Source organism: Oreochromis aureus, linkage group 3 (assembly GCF_013358895.1).
Source record: "Oreochromis aureus strain Israel breed Guangdong linkage group 3, ZZ_aureus, whole genome shotgun sequence".
NCBI lineage: Eukaryota > Metazoa > Chordata > Actinopteri > Cichliformes > Cichlidae > Oreochromis > Oreochromis aureus.
The window spans coordinates 116818906-116832586 of NC_052944.1; the positions used below are offsets into that span (position 1 = coordinate 116818906).

Here is a 13681-nt window from a genome sequence, read left to right on the forward strand (position 1 = left end):
GAGTTGAGAGTGCTAAACTGGGCTGTCCTCAGTCCAGACCTTTACCAGTTGAAAATGTTTGGTGCATTGTGAAACCAAAACACCAAAAACAAGGCCCAGAACTGTTGAGTAGGTGAAATCCTCTGTCATATAAGATTGGGACAATAATTATGGCAAAACGCCTTGAATTAAATTTGAAAGTCAGCCCTCAAGCTCAAGCTTGATTACCTCAATCCAACACATCTAATGGCACATGAATAGCCTGAGAGCAAAGTCAAATGAAGGTAATGCATTACACTTACATTGTAAATTTGACATGAAGGTAGAACTGTAATTAGAAAGATAAATTTGGGATTTAAACTAAAACTTCATATACCCTGGATTCTAAGTTTATTCATCTCACAAAATCTCAATTTGGAATACTGGCATCTCTGATCTAAAGCCCAATACCCTCTCTGTCTTCACTTGAACCAAAAATAAGTTGACCCTCCCACCCCAGTCACTGACTTTATTTTTGGTCAAGTATCTCTTTATTAACTATATTTTTTTCTATTTCAGGAGTGACGCTGTGGGACAATGATGAGCTCAAAATGAATTTACAAGAAAAACCACAGCTGTATAATGATTTTGAAATTGTTGCATCTGAATCAATCGAGGACAAATCGTCAGCATTAAATGTCGATGTGTCATTGAAGGCAAGTTTATTGTGTAATTTTGTTAAAGTTTCTAGATCTGCCAGATATCTATATGTTAGTAAGTCTTCTGCCACTGACATGTTTTTGATTCTTCTGCTCCTAAACTCATCCGTGAGATCAGCATAGGATTAATTCAAATGGCACAAAGAGTCCTGGAGGACTTCATTGAGCTGGAAATGAGGTGCAATGATGTACTGAGAACCACCACTGCACAGCAGTTCCCACAGATTGGCAAAAAAGTTAAAAGCTTTAAAGAAATGTGCTCTGACTACAAGCTAGAATTCCAACAAAATTTGGCCAAGAAACTTCCATCAATCCGAGGAGGAGAAGAAGAGGAAGCCCAGCTTGCAGAGATCCTGAAAAAGAGACATTCTTCACTTTTCAACAGCAAAAACCTGAACGAGTGGATGGACTGTAAAGACACTGAAATCAGTATATTAAAATCCTCCACTCAAAAGATAAAAAACCTTAAAATCATTGCATTGCAAAGTCATCTATATCAAGAAGACCATGCCCTGTGTTTCATTTTCACCTCATTGGGAAAGGATGAATCATACCTCTCATCTTTATCAGAGTATTTAAATGGAACAAATGAACATGATGACCCTAAAAATGACTACACTAATGAAATACAGGAGGAACAATGGTACCTTTCAAAAGACGTAACAGATGAAATGAGGAAAAAAGCAAAACTCTTCAGTGATTTTGCAGAGGCCAACAAGGAAAACAAGAACATTAAGTTCCTGACAGTGGGTTTAACTAATGAGACACTGGAAGGTTCCAGCATCTACCTTTATGAAGGTGGATTTCCTGTCAGTGAGAACTTTGAGCCTCCTTCAAAGCCTGAAACTGTGACAGCAGCTGACATAGACCACGACAGTGTGACACTGAAGATTTGTCCACCCAGATTTGGAGAAGAGAACATCACCTCCTACTCTGTTGAGTACTGTGTCAGTGGAGAGGATGGATGGCAGCAAAAGACAGAAGCAATGGCTGAAGAAGTCACAGTGAGAGATCTGAAGCCAAACACAGAGTATGTGTTCAGATGCAGAGCAGTGACCTCAGCAGGTGTTGGGCCGGCTAATCAAGTTTCTATTAAAACCTTACTCTTCAGCCTTTAGGATTTTAGTGAATATGCAGGAAGAGGTTAAAATTGGGTCAGCCAAGCTTGAGAAGACAAAACAGTCAACTAACAAAATTAAAGAACATGAAGTAGAAGGTTTGAATGTTTGAGTTTGATATTACTATCATGGATATTTTTCATGCTAGAAACTAGATCACCAAATGTCAAGATGGTCATTTCACAGTACCCAACCATATATGGAATTATAAAGAAGTTAAAGAAAAAAAACACCAAAATAATAAAAGTGCTAAATGAGAAGCACTTAAAAGCCAAAGAGGAGAAATGACTCTAAATCTGAACTCTAAATCATGAACTGATTGTCACACTAAATGGTTAAGATGGTTAAAATACTGAAAGGAAAGTGATTGCTTCACAGAAAAATTATGTGACAACAAAGAAGAAAGACAAATTCAAGATCATTTTGGACCAAGATATCAAGAACAGATTCTACCAAGACAAAGCAGAGATCAAACACAACACACAGATTCAGAAAACAAATTCAGTGAGTTTGGTGACTTTTGTGGAAATTATACCAGTTTAAGTGGAGTGATAATTGTGTCTCCCCAATACATGCGAGAACAGTAGAGAACAGTTTATTTTAAAGGTGTGAAATTTTGTCTCATTTTATGCAGTCATGCCACTACATTACATTCTGCACAAAAAAGAAATGTTAATGTTCATGTTAAGAGACAGAATATGTGATTTCTTTTGAACTTTGATAAAGATGGATTTTTTTTATGAGTGATACAATTGCAACACTTTTTCTTTTTTTAACCGCAAAAAACAAACAATTTCTTCAAATGTCAAAAAAAGCTTTTATTTCTTGTGGTTTACTCAGTTTCATGTTAAAACAATTGTGTTTCATTTTAAAGTTTTTCATTCTTGTATATTACAGTCTTTAAAAATACACAATCTGTTCATTTTAAAACATTTACGTAGCATTCATGTATTTAATTTTCATTTATTGTTTTTGCTTCCGATATCTGTTTGGGAAAATAAGTTGTTGACAATAGATTGTCAATGTGAAACATTTACAGTGCAATTATTGTATGGTATTTACCTTACAATATACAACAGTCAGATAAGTCAAACTTTACTCAACTCATTCTTCTTGCTTCTTCCTCTGCCATTGATTCACTAATGCTGAATTCTCTGGCAGCTTTTCTATTCCGTGTTGTTGCAGTATATTAATGACTAACCTCGTATTGTGGATGGATTATCTCAGTTGTTCTCTTGACTGAAGTTTGGTCTGTTTACAGCAGGGGTCTCAAACTCAAATGAGTTGTGGGCCACTGATGGAGGGCCACTTTAGTGTTCAAATAGTACAAAAAACAAACAAGAAAACACACTAATATTTCCTAAAATGTGGTGTTCTGTTGGTTTTATTTAATTCCAAAGATTGTATAAGAAGACAAAACTGCAAAGCATAGTCAACAGCGATGGCGGGCGCAAATGAAGACGTTGGGAGCTGGATCAACAAAACAAGGCTTGCTTTCAATACCCTGTGACCCATCTGGAACTCCAAAGCCTTATCTCAGCACAGAAAGATCTGCATCTTCAACAGCAATGTGAAAGCAGTCCTTCTGTGTGGGTCCGAGACGTGGCTGGTGACCAAGACCACTACCAGCAAGATACAGATTTTCATCAACAAGTGCTTGCGACACATCCTCAACATCAGATGGCCTGAGAAGATCTCAAACACAGACCTGTGGAACAGGGGCGGATCTAGAGAAATTTTCTCAGGGTGGCAAAGAAATCAAATGGGTGGCAAAATCAAAGCCTTTTTTTCCCCAAACACATATGCAGGTGGTTATGGTTAAATGATTCAAATGCAGTAAGTATACATGTTTTTCATGTAAATATAGTCTATAACTTAATTGTCTGTAGCCCACATAATTACACACTTTAGTTACATAAAACATGCGAGTTTTGAGTTCATGTGATTGTGGTGTCGCGAATGAGAGATAACCGGAGACGGTTACTAAAGTAGTGACAACGCCACCTGGGGGAGGGCGCTACAGCCCCAGGAAAGATTTCTCTAGCCAATGAGAGGATTGCATTGGCTACCAAAGCCCACAGACTCGTTATTTAAAAGGCAGAGGTGAGACAAAGGAAGTTTATAATGCAAAGTTTATTAAGAGAAACTACTAAAACATAACTAAAAGATTAAAAAGGCACCTAGGGTAGCAGGGGTAAGAGAGTAAAATAATAAATTAAAACACTTTATTACCAAACGATGATTAAAACGACATACTCCCTGCCACAATGCTACCCTAAAACAAGCACAATATATTAAAAAGAAGCAACTAGACAAAATGGTGGAGACCGGCCACTTGAGGAGGCAACCTACAGGGAGGAGTGCCCAAGGGTGCCACCAATTACTCACCCGTGTGATTTCACAGCAAACCTCACTCACACTAAACTCTAAATGGTGCAATCTGCCTATGCCCGGTGTGTACACTCACATGCATCGGGGAGGGGATTCCACCTCACGTGCCTAGCCTCTAGACAAGCGGCCGCACCTCCACTAAAGAAATGAAAGAAAAGATAAAACGTTAAACAATCAATAAAAGATCTACATAAAAACACATCCCAAATCACTATACATTATAAAAGTAGTGCATAACAAACAAAATGGCATCTGACAAGACAGCAGCAGTATAATGCACACCTGCAACAAGAGAGGGAAACAGTAGTCAGAGTCCACCCTACTATGCCACAGTATGATAAACAAAGGTCACACTTACCACTGTCTAAGGGCAACTGAGTAGCTTTCCTTAAGAGATATGTGGCGCTCGACTGCCTAGTGCTGCAGCCACCTTGGATTGCCAAGACTGCCAAATGCCTTCTCTCAGTACTGAAGCGCAGCTGTTTCTTATAGCCGGGTAATTGTCAGCTGAAAGGTGTGGATGTCAGTGGTGCGTTTATGGACATCATGTAACATCCTAACCCAAAATCTACTTCACTACAATCTGTATAGCCTGTATAATAAATAAATATGTAGCCCAATAAGTATAAAATCCAGAAAGCTACACAATATGGGGCAGATCTTTTCCAAACACAAGTCTAAATTAAGTTTCACACTGTTTTTGTTAGAAAACAATCACATTGTTACATGCTTAAATTACACAAAATGTCAGAAATCTGCACTGTCATGAACAAAAAATTGAAACCTAATTTTTCATTAATTGTTGGATCAACCCACCGAGGTCTGAAATACAACCGCCATTTGTGACTGCTTTTGAGTTTACGTCTGGATTTCACCCTCAAATTGTTTTATTTTATTTTTTCCCTTGGCTTGTTTGGTATCATTCTTTTCAGTTCAACTGAATTTAGTTGTTTTTTTCACTGACATACTGCATTGGTACTACTGTTACTATTAACAGTACTATTATTGATCTGAAATCAGATAAAGAACTTAAAATATTAGTAGTATTTTTTTTTACTGTAAAAACACCACAGACATGTTGAGTAAATCTTTATAATTTGAAATGCAAATATAAATTGTACATTTTGTAAACATATACAACTATTTATCTAAAAATGCAGCCAATACACCTGCTGAGTTTTTAAATTTTGCACAACCATTTAAAAATATTACTAAAACTAAAATGAGAGAACAATCAGGTTTCGCAATAAGATGCTCCACAAATGGTGTGTGCCAATAAAACAAAAGTTTATCCACCAAAAGACAGAGGAGAACAGCACAGGGATAAACCTGCAGGCCTGACAACAGGTGGTGTATCACTCCGCTGGTTTTCTACTTAGTGACAGCGTGTACACTGCAAATGTGCCTTTGTGACATTCATTAGTGCCCTCACTGACACACAAAACAAAACGACTACACAACAGAACAACTACACAAGACAACACAACACACTAAGTATACACTCCACACTAAACGTCACAAATCTCCCACATCTAAACTCTCTCTCTCTCTCTCTCTCTCACTCACTCGCTCTGTCTCGCTGCCGTTACCGTCACTCCCAAACTATCCCCTTCTTAAACAACCAAATCCCACGTGTTGACTTTTTTTTAAAATTGGTCGACATGGTACATTTTCCACCAATAGGAAAGAGGTGTTTTTTTTCCCTTTCTTTACTGTTTTCGTGCTGTCCTTAGAAAACGCTTAAAACACACACAAAAACGTGAGGACAGTATTTAGAAAAAAGCGTGGCTTATATATATGATCATAACTCTGGATTTACTGGCCTGTAATTAAAATTTATAAACTTTGAAGTCCGAACTTTCAATGTGGGCTGAAACAGAGACTCAGCGTGGCTGCAGCTTGTTGCTATGTCAGCTTAAAATAGTCATGTGATTTGGAGGTGCAGCGTGTCCGTGGACATGCACTCACCTTCCTTCCATTTCCAGAATGTAACATCCAACCACCTGTGTAAAATCCGAAATTCCCATGGTGTTGTTCAAAATGTGCTCTGGCACAATCATAAACATCACTTGCTACTGAAAACAAGAAAAAAGTCAGTCCTGCTATGGGCTGAACCATTTGTTAATGGTGGAGGGGGGGAACACTATGGAATATATTCAGTTTTAGCATTTATATTCACTGTTGACTGTAACTACACTCAAACTGTTAATGCTATCTTATTTTAATTAACAACACTGTCATATGCAAAACTGGGGTGGCACTTTGGGTGGCAAGGGATCATTTTAGGGTGGCAGTTGCCACCCCATGCCACCCTTCTAGATCCGCCCCTGCTGTGGAAGAGAATCAGCCAGAACCCGGTCCGTCAAGAAATCAAGAAGACAAAATGGGGCTGGATAGGCCACACACTTCGAAAACCACTCGACAACATCACAAGGCAAGCGCTGGACTGGAACCCACAAGGGAAAGGAAAATGGGAGACCCAAACAGACGTGGAGAAGATCTGTCGAGAGCGAAGTGAAGGCCGCGGATGTGACGTGGACCCAGCTAAAGAGAACAGCCCAGAACAGAGTTCGTTGGCATGGTGTTGTTATGACCTATGCTCCCCAGGAGTCAACAGGAAATTGATTGAAGCTTACACATTAGTTTTTGACTGCAAGTGAAAATGTTTTTTTCTTTCCAAATAAATCTGTCACTGAACTAACACAGCCAATCCCTCAACATGTTTGGAGACCTCTGGCTAATACTTTGGGTTCTGTGTCGGGCTCGTAGCCGGGAGCTAGCTTTACTGTCTGGGTCAACTTTGCTAGCGAGAGACAGAGAGAGGCATTGAAAGGCTGAACTTTCTTGTTTTAGAGGAAAACACAAACACAGTGTACAGTCAAGTCTTAATAGCTTACTTACAACTTGTATCGTGAGGCACTCTTTTTGGCTGCAGTGGTTATTATTATATTTACATGCTTCCATCTCCCTTTTCTGGGCGGTAGCACCTCATACTTTTCATATTTCCTTTTTCTCTCTCCCTTGTGCTCACACACACAGATGGAGGGGCAGTCCCACATGTTCTTCCTGGAGCAAGGACTACACCACCCATGAGGCTACAGTCTGAAAGGGCCATGCCTGCCTAACACTCTGCTCATATTGCCTTCATATTAAATCATTTTTTGAATAATAATTTTGTAAAATATTTCTTCACATCAAAATGTGGGCCGCAAGTAGAGGTGACATGGGCTGCAAGTTTGAGACCCCTGGTTTACAGCATCCTGCCATGCGATTGCATTTGTCTCTAACCGTCAGGAACCCTTGTGTAAACTTTTATCAATTAGAAAAAAGTTAGCATTCATCCTCCAGCTTCACGGTGTTTGTGTTATGCTGTTATGCTAGTGATCACATAGCACATCATTATATACCAGCTAGCTTCAGTAACCCTACCAATGTCACTGCTGTTTAGTTTTCTTCATTTATGTCGGAAGTGATAGCAGTGCTGTACGTTTGAATTTTTTCAGAAATTTCTCAGTCAGAAAATTACATATCATGTTTAGCTTCTTCTAACTTCTAACTCTGTTAAATGCAACAAATTCTGTTTTCATGGATGCCTGGATGTTAAACTTAATTGTTACACCTGGTAAAGCAGCAACGCTGATCATTTTATTAGAGATGAAAGAATTTAGTCAGTTTGTAACTCTCAGTGATGCAGCAGTGTTCGTTTGACTTTAGGACCTGAAGAAGACGGCTGATGTTTCTTGGGGTTTCTTTGTTTTGTTACTGAAGCTTTCAAACGGTAACATCCATCAAACATTTCAAGCACTGCATCTTTTCATGGAGACGGAGTTTTGGACCCAGATTATTGGCCCGGAATCTACGGTGAGTGTAGACACTGTAGACTCGGGCCGATAGGAGCGCTGAATCCCACTGTAGACGACCAATCGTCTGGTCGACGGAAGATACATCACCAAAACAACAACACGCAGCGGAACAGCAAAGAAGCCGGTGTTCCAGATTAGGTGGTGTTGCAGATTAACTGGCGTTGGTCAAACAGATGTGTGGTAGACTTGCTTTGCAGGAGCCGCTACAGACAAAACAGCAAATAAACACCAAATGTGCCATCTGTGACACTTGTGAGGTTACCTCAAACACACTCTGTCAGTCTTCATGCTGTTGAACAGCAAAATGTTTTAAAATGTCGTGAGTTTACCTGGTGATATTCTCATGCGTGACGTAATCGCGAAAACAGCAAACAATTAACACCACGCCAATGCTGTTCACAGGACAGCAAGAGTAAATCTTGTCTTTGTTATTGTTCCCCTCGTATGTTTTATTTCTCCGATTTCAGCGTTTCTGCTTCACAATTAAAGCATGCAGTTTACTTTGTGTGCAGTCAAATGGAGTCAACCAGCACCACCTCTGGCCAAGTGCCTGTTCCAATTCATTTTGATGTGCTGAGAATAAATAACCAATACTCAGAGCAGGTCCAGTCAAAAACAAATATTTATTAAGCACATATGTGGTAGATCCACCCGACACCACCCAAAGTGCAGTCCGGTAGATCTCAAAGAGGAAATACACAGCTAACTTCCCCCCTCTAAGGCACCTCACTTACAGTCTCAACACTCTTTCACCCCAAGCTGTTTCCTGTTAGCAGGAAACAGCTTGGGGTGTTAGCAGCATAAAAATAGGCGATGTCCTCTGCAACTCTGCACAAAGCTTCCTGTTCTGCACAGTTTCAGTCTGGCTAAATAACTTAACCCTCTACAGCATAGCAATGCCCTGAGGCAACAAACCACATTTTCATGCCTTACACTGGCCCTTCAAAAAAAACCAACAGCATTATTTTTTTTCAAATAATGCTACCAGACACATCTCTTTCCAATAAAATGATGAGTTGAAGGTGGTGTGACTTTCATTTTTGGGGGAGGACCCTTTCTGCAAGCTGCACTACATGAGAGACATCTCCATTAGGAGGCAAGATAAAGATCACTATTTTACATGTTTATAGTGAAATAAATGTATATTAAAATATACTTGTATGTGCATGAATATGTTAAGAAGCATATTTGATTGTTTGTTCTACTTTTTAAAATTTATTCATACAATAAAACTCTTCATTTTCATTCGTTGCCTCTAGCCCATTTTTTCAGGCAATATAATGCATTTGCATATGTGTGGAGAGATGTGTTTGTGTGCATTTATATGATCATAGTCAATGTTTTTTACTTTACAATAAAGCTCACTGTCCTCACTTTCTGAGCACAGAAAGTGCACATTCCCTTTATTGTTGCAGTTTCAGAAAATGAAATAACCAGTAAACTTCTTAAGAGCTCATCTACTTTTGGAGTTTCTGGGTTCATGTTTAGCTGTTTAGATAGCTAGTCAGACTTCTAGCTAGGTCAATTCAGACACTGTAGAGTATTTACACTCAATATGTTCATTTCTTCCCTTCAATAAAAATCAATCAGTTCAAATAAAACCAGTCGTTGATGTTGTTTGATTGACAGGACAGATGATTAGAGGTGCAGAGTTTTTACCACAATAACTTAGACTTGGACAGAAGAATGGGTGGAGTTTGTGAGTGAAGGAGCAGCCAGTAAAGGAGTACATCAGAGCTGCAGCACCTACATCATAAAAGGAGACCAGACCCTCCTCATAATCCACAAACACCCCCACCTTCTCAGGACCAGGAAGAAGAAAGAGACGGACTGGAGGGTCAGCACATGCTATGTACTCATTTCCATTTCTCAGCACTACAGTCCAGAAACCATTCTGAGGACTCAGTGTGATGTTTCCTTCCTGTTGATTGACTCTCTGACCACTCCTAAATCCCATTTAGTCTTTCCTTTAACCTGAACCTCAAAGTAAAATCTGCCTGAAGAGAAACTCTGCTCTCCTAAAACAATAGGACAGTAAGAAAATCTCTCTGGGTTGTCTGGAAGATTCTTCCTCACATCACCACAGTGCACTTGTTTTCCATCATCAGACAGGATTAGATTAGTTTGTGCTGTATCAGGATCCAGAGTCACATCCACTGCATACTGTTGGACCCTCTGCAGCTCAGCATCAAACAAGTCATTCATATATTTCCAGACTGTATCGTCCAGCTGAGCCACAGCTCTCACCACAGTTCCCTCATATGATGGTGGACGCACTCTGACCTCTGTCCAGTCCTTGGTTGGTGGAGCAGCTTTCAGGGAGGAGAAGCTTTGGAGGAGGTGGAGATGGTCTTCAGAGCATGAGATTTGCTCCACCTCAGAGCTTCTCTCCATCAGCTCAGAGATTTCCTGTTCCAGATCTTTGATGAGACCTTCAGCCTGTTTCTCTGTAGCTTCCTGTTTGTCTTCGATCTCCTTTATGAACTTTTTCAGGCGTCTCTCAACAGACTCCTTCAGAGCAGTGAAGACCTGAACACCTTCTGCTTTCTGTCTGTCTGCAGCATCTTTACTCATCTTCACCGACTCTGTGATCTCCTGAATCTTCAGTCGTCTCTTCTGGATCATCTGCTGAATCTCAGCCTCTGTCTTCTCCAGCTCTGCCTTCTTTCCTTCATATTCTTCTCTCAGAGGAACAAACTTGTGGTTCTTGTGGTCTAAAACAGAGCAGAGCGTGCAGACACATGTCTGGTCGGTCTTACAGAACAGCTCCAGGAGTTTATCGTGCTTCGTACACATCCTGCCTTCCAGGTTCTCCACAACATCAATCAGTTGATGTCTTTTCAGAGCTTCCTTTGTCAGATGAGGCTCCAGGTGAGTCTGACAGTAGGAGGTCTGACACACCAGGCAGGACTTCAGGGCCTTCAGTTTGGTTCCAGTGCAGAAGTCACAGGGAACTTCTCCTGGTTTGGCAGCTTGTTGCTCTGAGCTGCTGCTGCTGGCTTTCTGCTGAGCTTCACGTCTGAACTGAGCAACCACCTCAGAGATGAAGGTGTTGACCCTCAGCTGAGGTCTAATGTTGAAAGTCTCGTTACACATGGGACACTTACAGCTCTGATTCATGTCCCAGTGCTGACTGATGCAGGTTTTGCAGAAGTTGTGTCCACAACCAGCTTCCAGTTTGGATTCGGGAGACAGACACTATCTCTACTTTTAAGATTAGGATTAACTTTCCTTTTTGCTAAAGCATATAGTTAGGGCTGGACCAGGTGACCCTGAATCCTCCCTTAGTGATGCTGCAATAGACGTAGGCTGCCGGGGATTCCCATGATGCATTGAGTTTTTCCTTTCCAGTCACCTTTCTCACTCACTATGTGTTAATAGACCTCTCTGCATCGAATCATATCTGTTATTAATCTCTGTCTCTCTTCCACAGCATGTCTTTATCCTGTTTTCCTTCTCTCACCCCAACCAATCACATCAGATGGCCCCGCCCCTCCCTGAGCCTGGTTCTGCCGGAGGTTTCTTCCTGTTAAAACGGGTTTTTTCCTTCACACTGTCGCCAAAGTGCTTGCTCATAGGGGGTCATATGATTGTTGTGTTTTTCTCTGTTTCTACTGTACAGTATGAAGTGCCTTGAGGCGACTGTTGTTGTGATTTGGCGCTATATAAATAAAATTGAATTGAATTGAATAGCGCTTTTCTACTCTGCCTGAGCACTCAAAGCGCTTTATACAACTGAGCTACAGCCACCCACTTGAAAAACACTTCTTAGAATGACAATAAGGTTTTAGCTCATTACAGTTCTGCACAGTTACAGAAGGATACAAATAATTATTAGTCAAACTGTTTGTTGAAATAATCTCATCCGATAACACGTGAGATCAATAGATGTGTCACATTCTTTTGTAACCCACAAACTGAACGGTCACTCTCATTTTTCACGTTTTCACTAAACTAAATTTAACTTTATCTAGTTGGTTGTAGCGGAGGCGGAGTCAGTTGGATCTGCTCTCCCTGCCCAGCGACGCAGGGGAAACTAATTCTGTCAGGGATACCTACCTTGGCACAAGACTGGCCATGGTCTTTCCACACTCACCACAGTAAATGCAGTGCATCATGTTGTCAGTGTCAAGCCACTTTCTTTTCTCATTACCCACAGCTACATCCACTTCCATCAGGCCCAGGCTACTCACCTCTCTCTATCCGCCTGCACTTTCAAACGAGCCCACACACGTTGGCCTACAGGAATATATGGACCAATCACAGAGGTGACTATCTCTGATTGGTTTCGACCATGAAATGGGCATAATGTGTGTCTGTTGTTGACCACACGGACACTTTCAGAGTTGCAGAGACTTTTTCTTTACTCGAATGGCTGGTCGCACCAGTAAAACCTAGGATGTTTTTAGTCACACCATTGAGAAATGGCACTCTAGAGCCCTGATGAAGTGAACAGAGTGAAGATTTGTGTAGAAACAGGAAGTGTGATCAGCTGCACTCACCACTGTTGCTGAGAGAAACCTGATAGAATCTTCTTTTAGAGACAAACAGGACTCAACTGCAGCTCTGCTGCTGCTCTCTCACACTTTCACTTCTGTCAAATGAAGCTGAACTTCTCGTTTTTGTTCCGCCTCTTCCTTCCTCTCCCTTTACAGGAAACAGCCGGTCTGTACTCAGTGACTATGTGCAGTGGGTGGAGGAGTGAGGAGTGGTGTGTGGGTAAAGTTCACACAGTAATGACGGCCTTGGGTGATCAGAAGAAACTCACCTGGATTTCCTTTTTCCACAGCAGATTGAGGCTGTGTCCAGATTAAGAGACCGCACGCTTGAAGTACGCGCACTACGCACACTACGCATACTAGGTACGGTGCGTACTACAAGTACGGGAAGTGCGGAAGTGAGAGGCTTCTGAAATGGGACGGTCTAGCCTTCGTTGCGCTGTTCAGGTTGCCTAGCAACCATGATACTAACCGCGAGAAACGTGTCATACAGCTTTGTGTGACAGAAATGAAGGAGAAAAATGTTTTGTTGGTCATTCATTTTTGTCATGACATCACTGTGATTAGTTGAGTATCTGAGGCTGAGACCACAGGACTGTAAAACATGATTGTTGGGCTTCATTTCTGTACTGAACAGTTATTTATATATATATATATATATATATATATATATATATATATATATATATGTATAAATGTATATGTGTATATATATATGTATGTGTATATATATATATATATTTTGGACTACCTCACCGACCGACCACAGTATGTGAGGACTCAGGGCTGTGTGTCGGACAGGGTCGTCTGCAGTACGGGGGCCCCACAGAGAACGGTTCTGGCTCCGTTCCTCTTCACCATCTACACTGCAGACTTCTCCCACAACTCCACCCAGTGCTTCCTGCAGAAGTTCTCTGATGATTCTCCAATAGTCGGCCTCATCACTGATGGGGACGACAAGGAGTACAGAGGACTGACTCAGGACTTTGTGGACTGGTGCCAGCTGATCTACCTCCAGATCAATGCCAGTAAAACCAAGGAGCTGGTGGTAGACTTCCGCAGGCACAAACATCCTCCACTGCAACCACTGAACATCCAAGGTATGGTTATTGAGACTGTGGACAGCTACAGGT

General features: G+C 41.0%; 1 protein-coding gene and 1 pseudogene across 1 annotated transcript; one reads left to right on the forward strand and one right to left on the reverse strand.

The window, feature by feature from the left end:
• Positions 1–778: 778 nt before the first annotated feature.
• On the forward strand, positions 779–7292 carry LOC116312939 (verrucotoxin subunit beta-like). Its single transcript, XM_039604098.1, has 2 exons — positions 779–1707; positions 7226–7292. The coding sequence occupies exons 1-2, from the start codon at positions 812–814 to the stop codon at positions 7290–7292; spliced, it is 963 nt and encodes a 320-aa protein (XP_039460032.1). The 5' UTR covers positions 779–811.
• A 2227-nt stretch (positions 7293–9519) lies between these two features.
• Positions 9520–11319, reverse strand: LOC120437939 (annotated as a pseudogene).
• Between the last annotated feature and the right edge of the window lie 2362 nt (positions 11320–13681).

Excerpts from the sequence above, each read along its gene's own strand:
- LOC116312939 (XM_039604098.1), top strand. The coding sequence starts at position 812 with ATGGCACAAAGAGTCCTGGAGGACTTCATTGAGCTGGAAATGAGGTGC. Across the intron at positions 1,708-7,225 it reads GATCTGAAGCCAAACACAGA|ATGGAGGGGCAGTCCCACAT; the intron begins GTATGTGTTCAG and ends TCACACACACAG.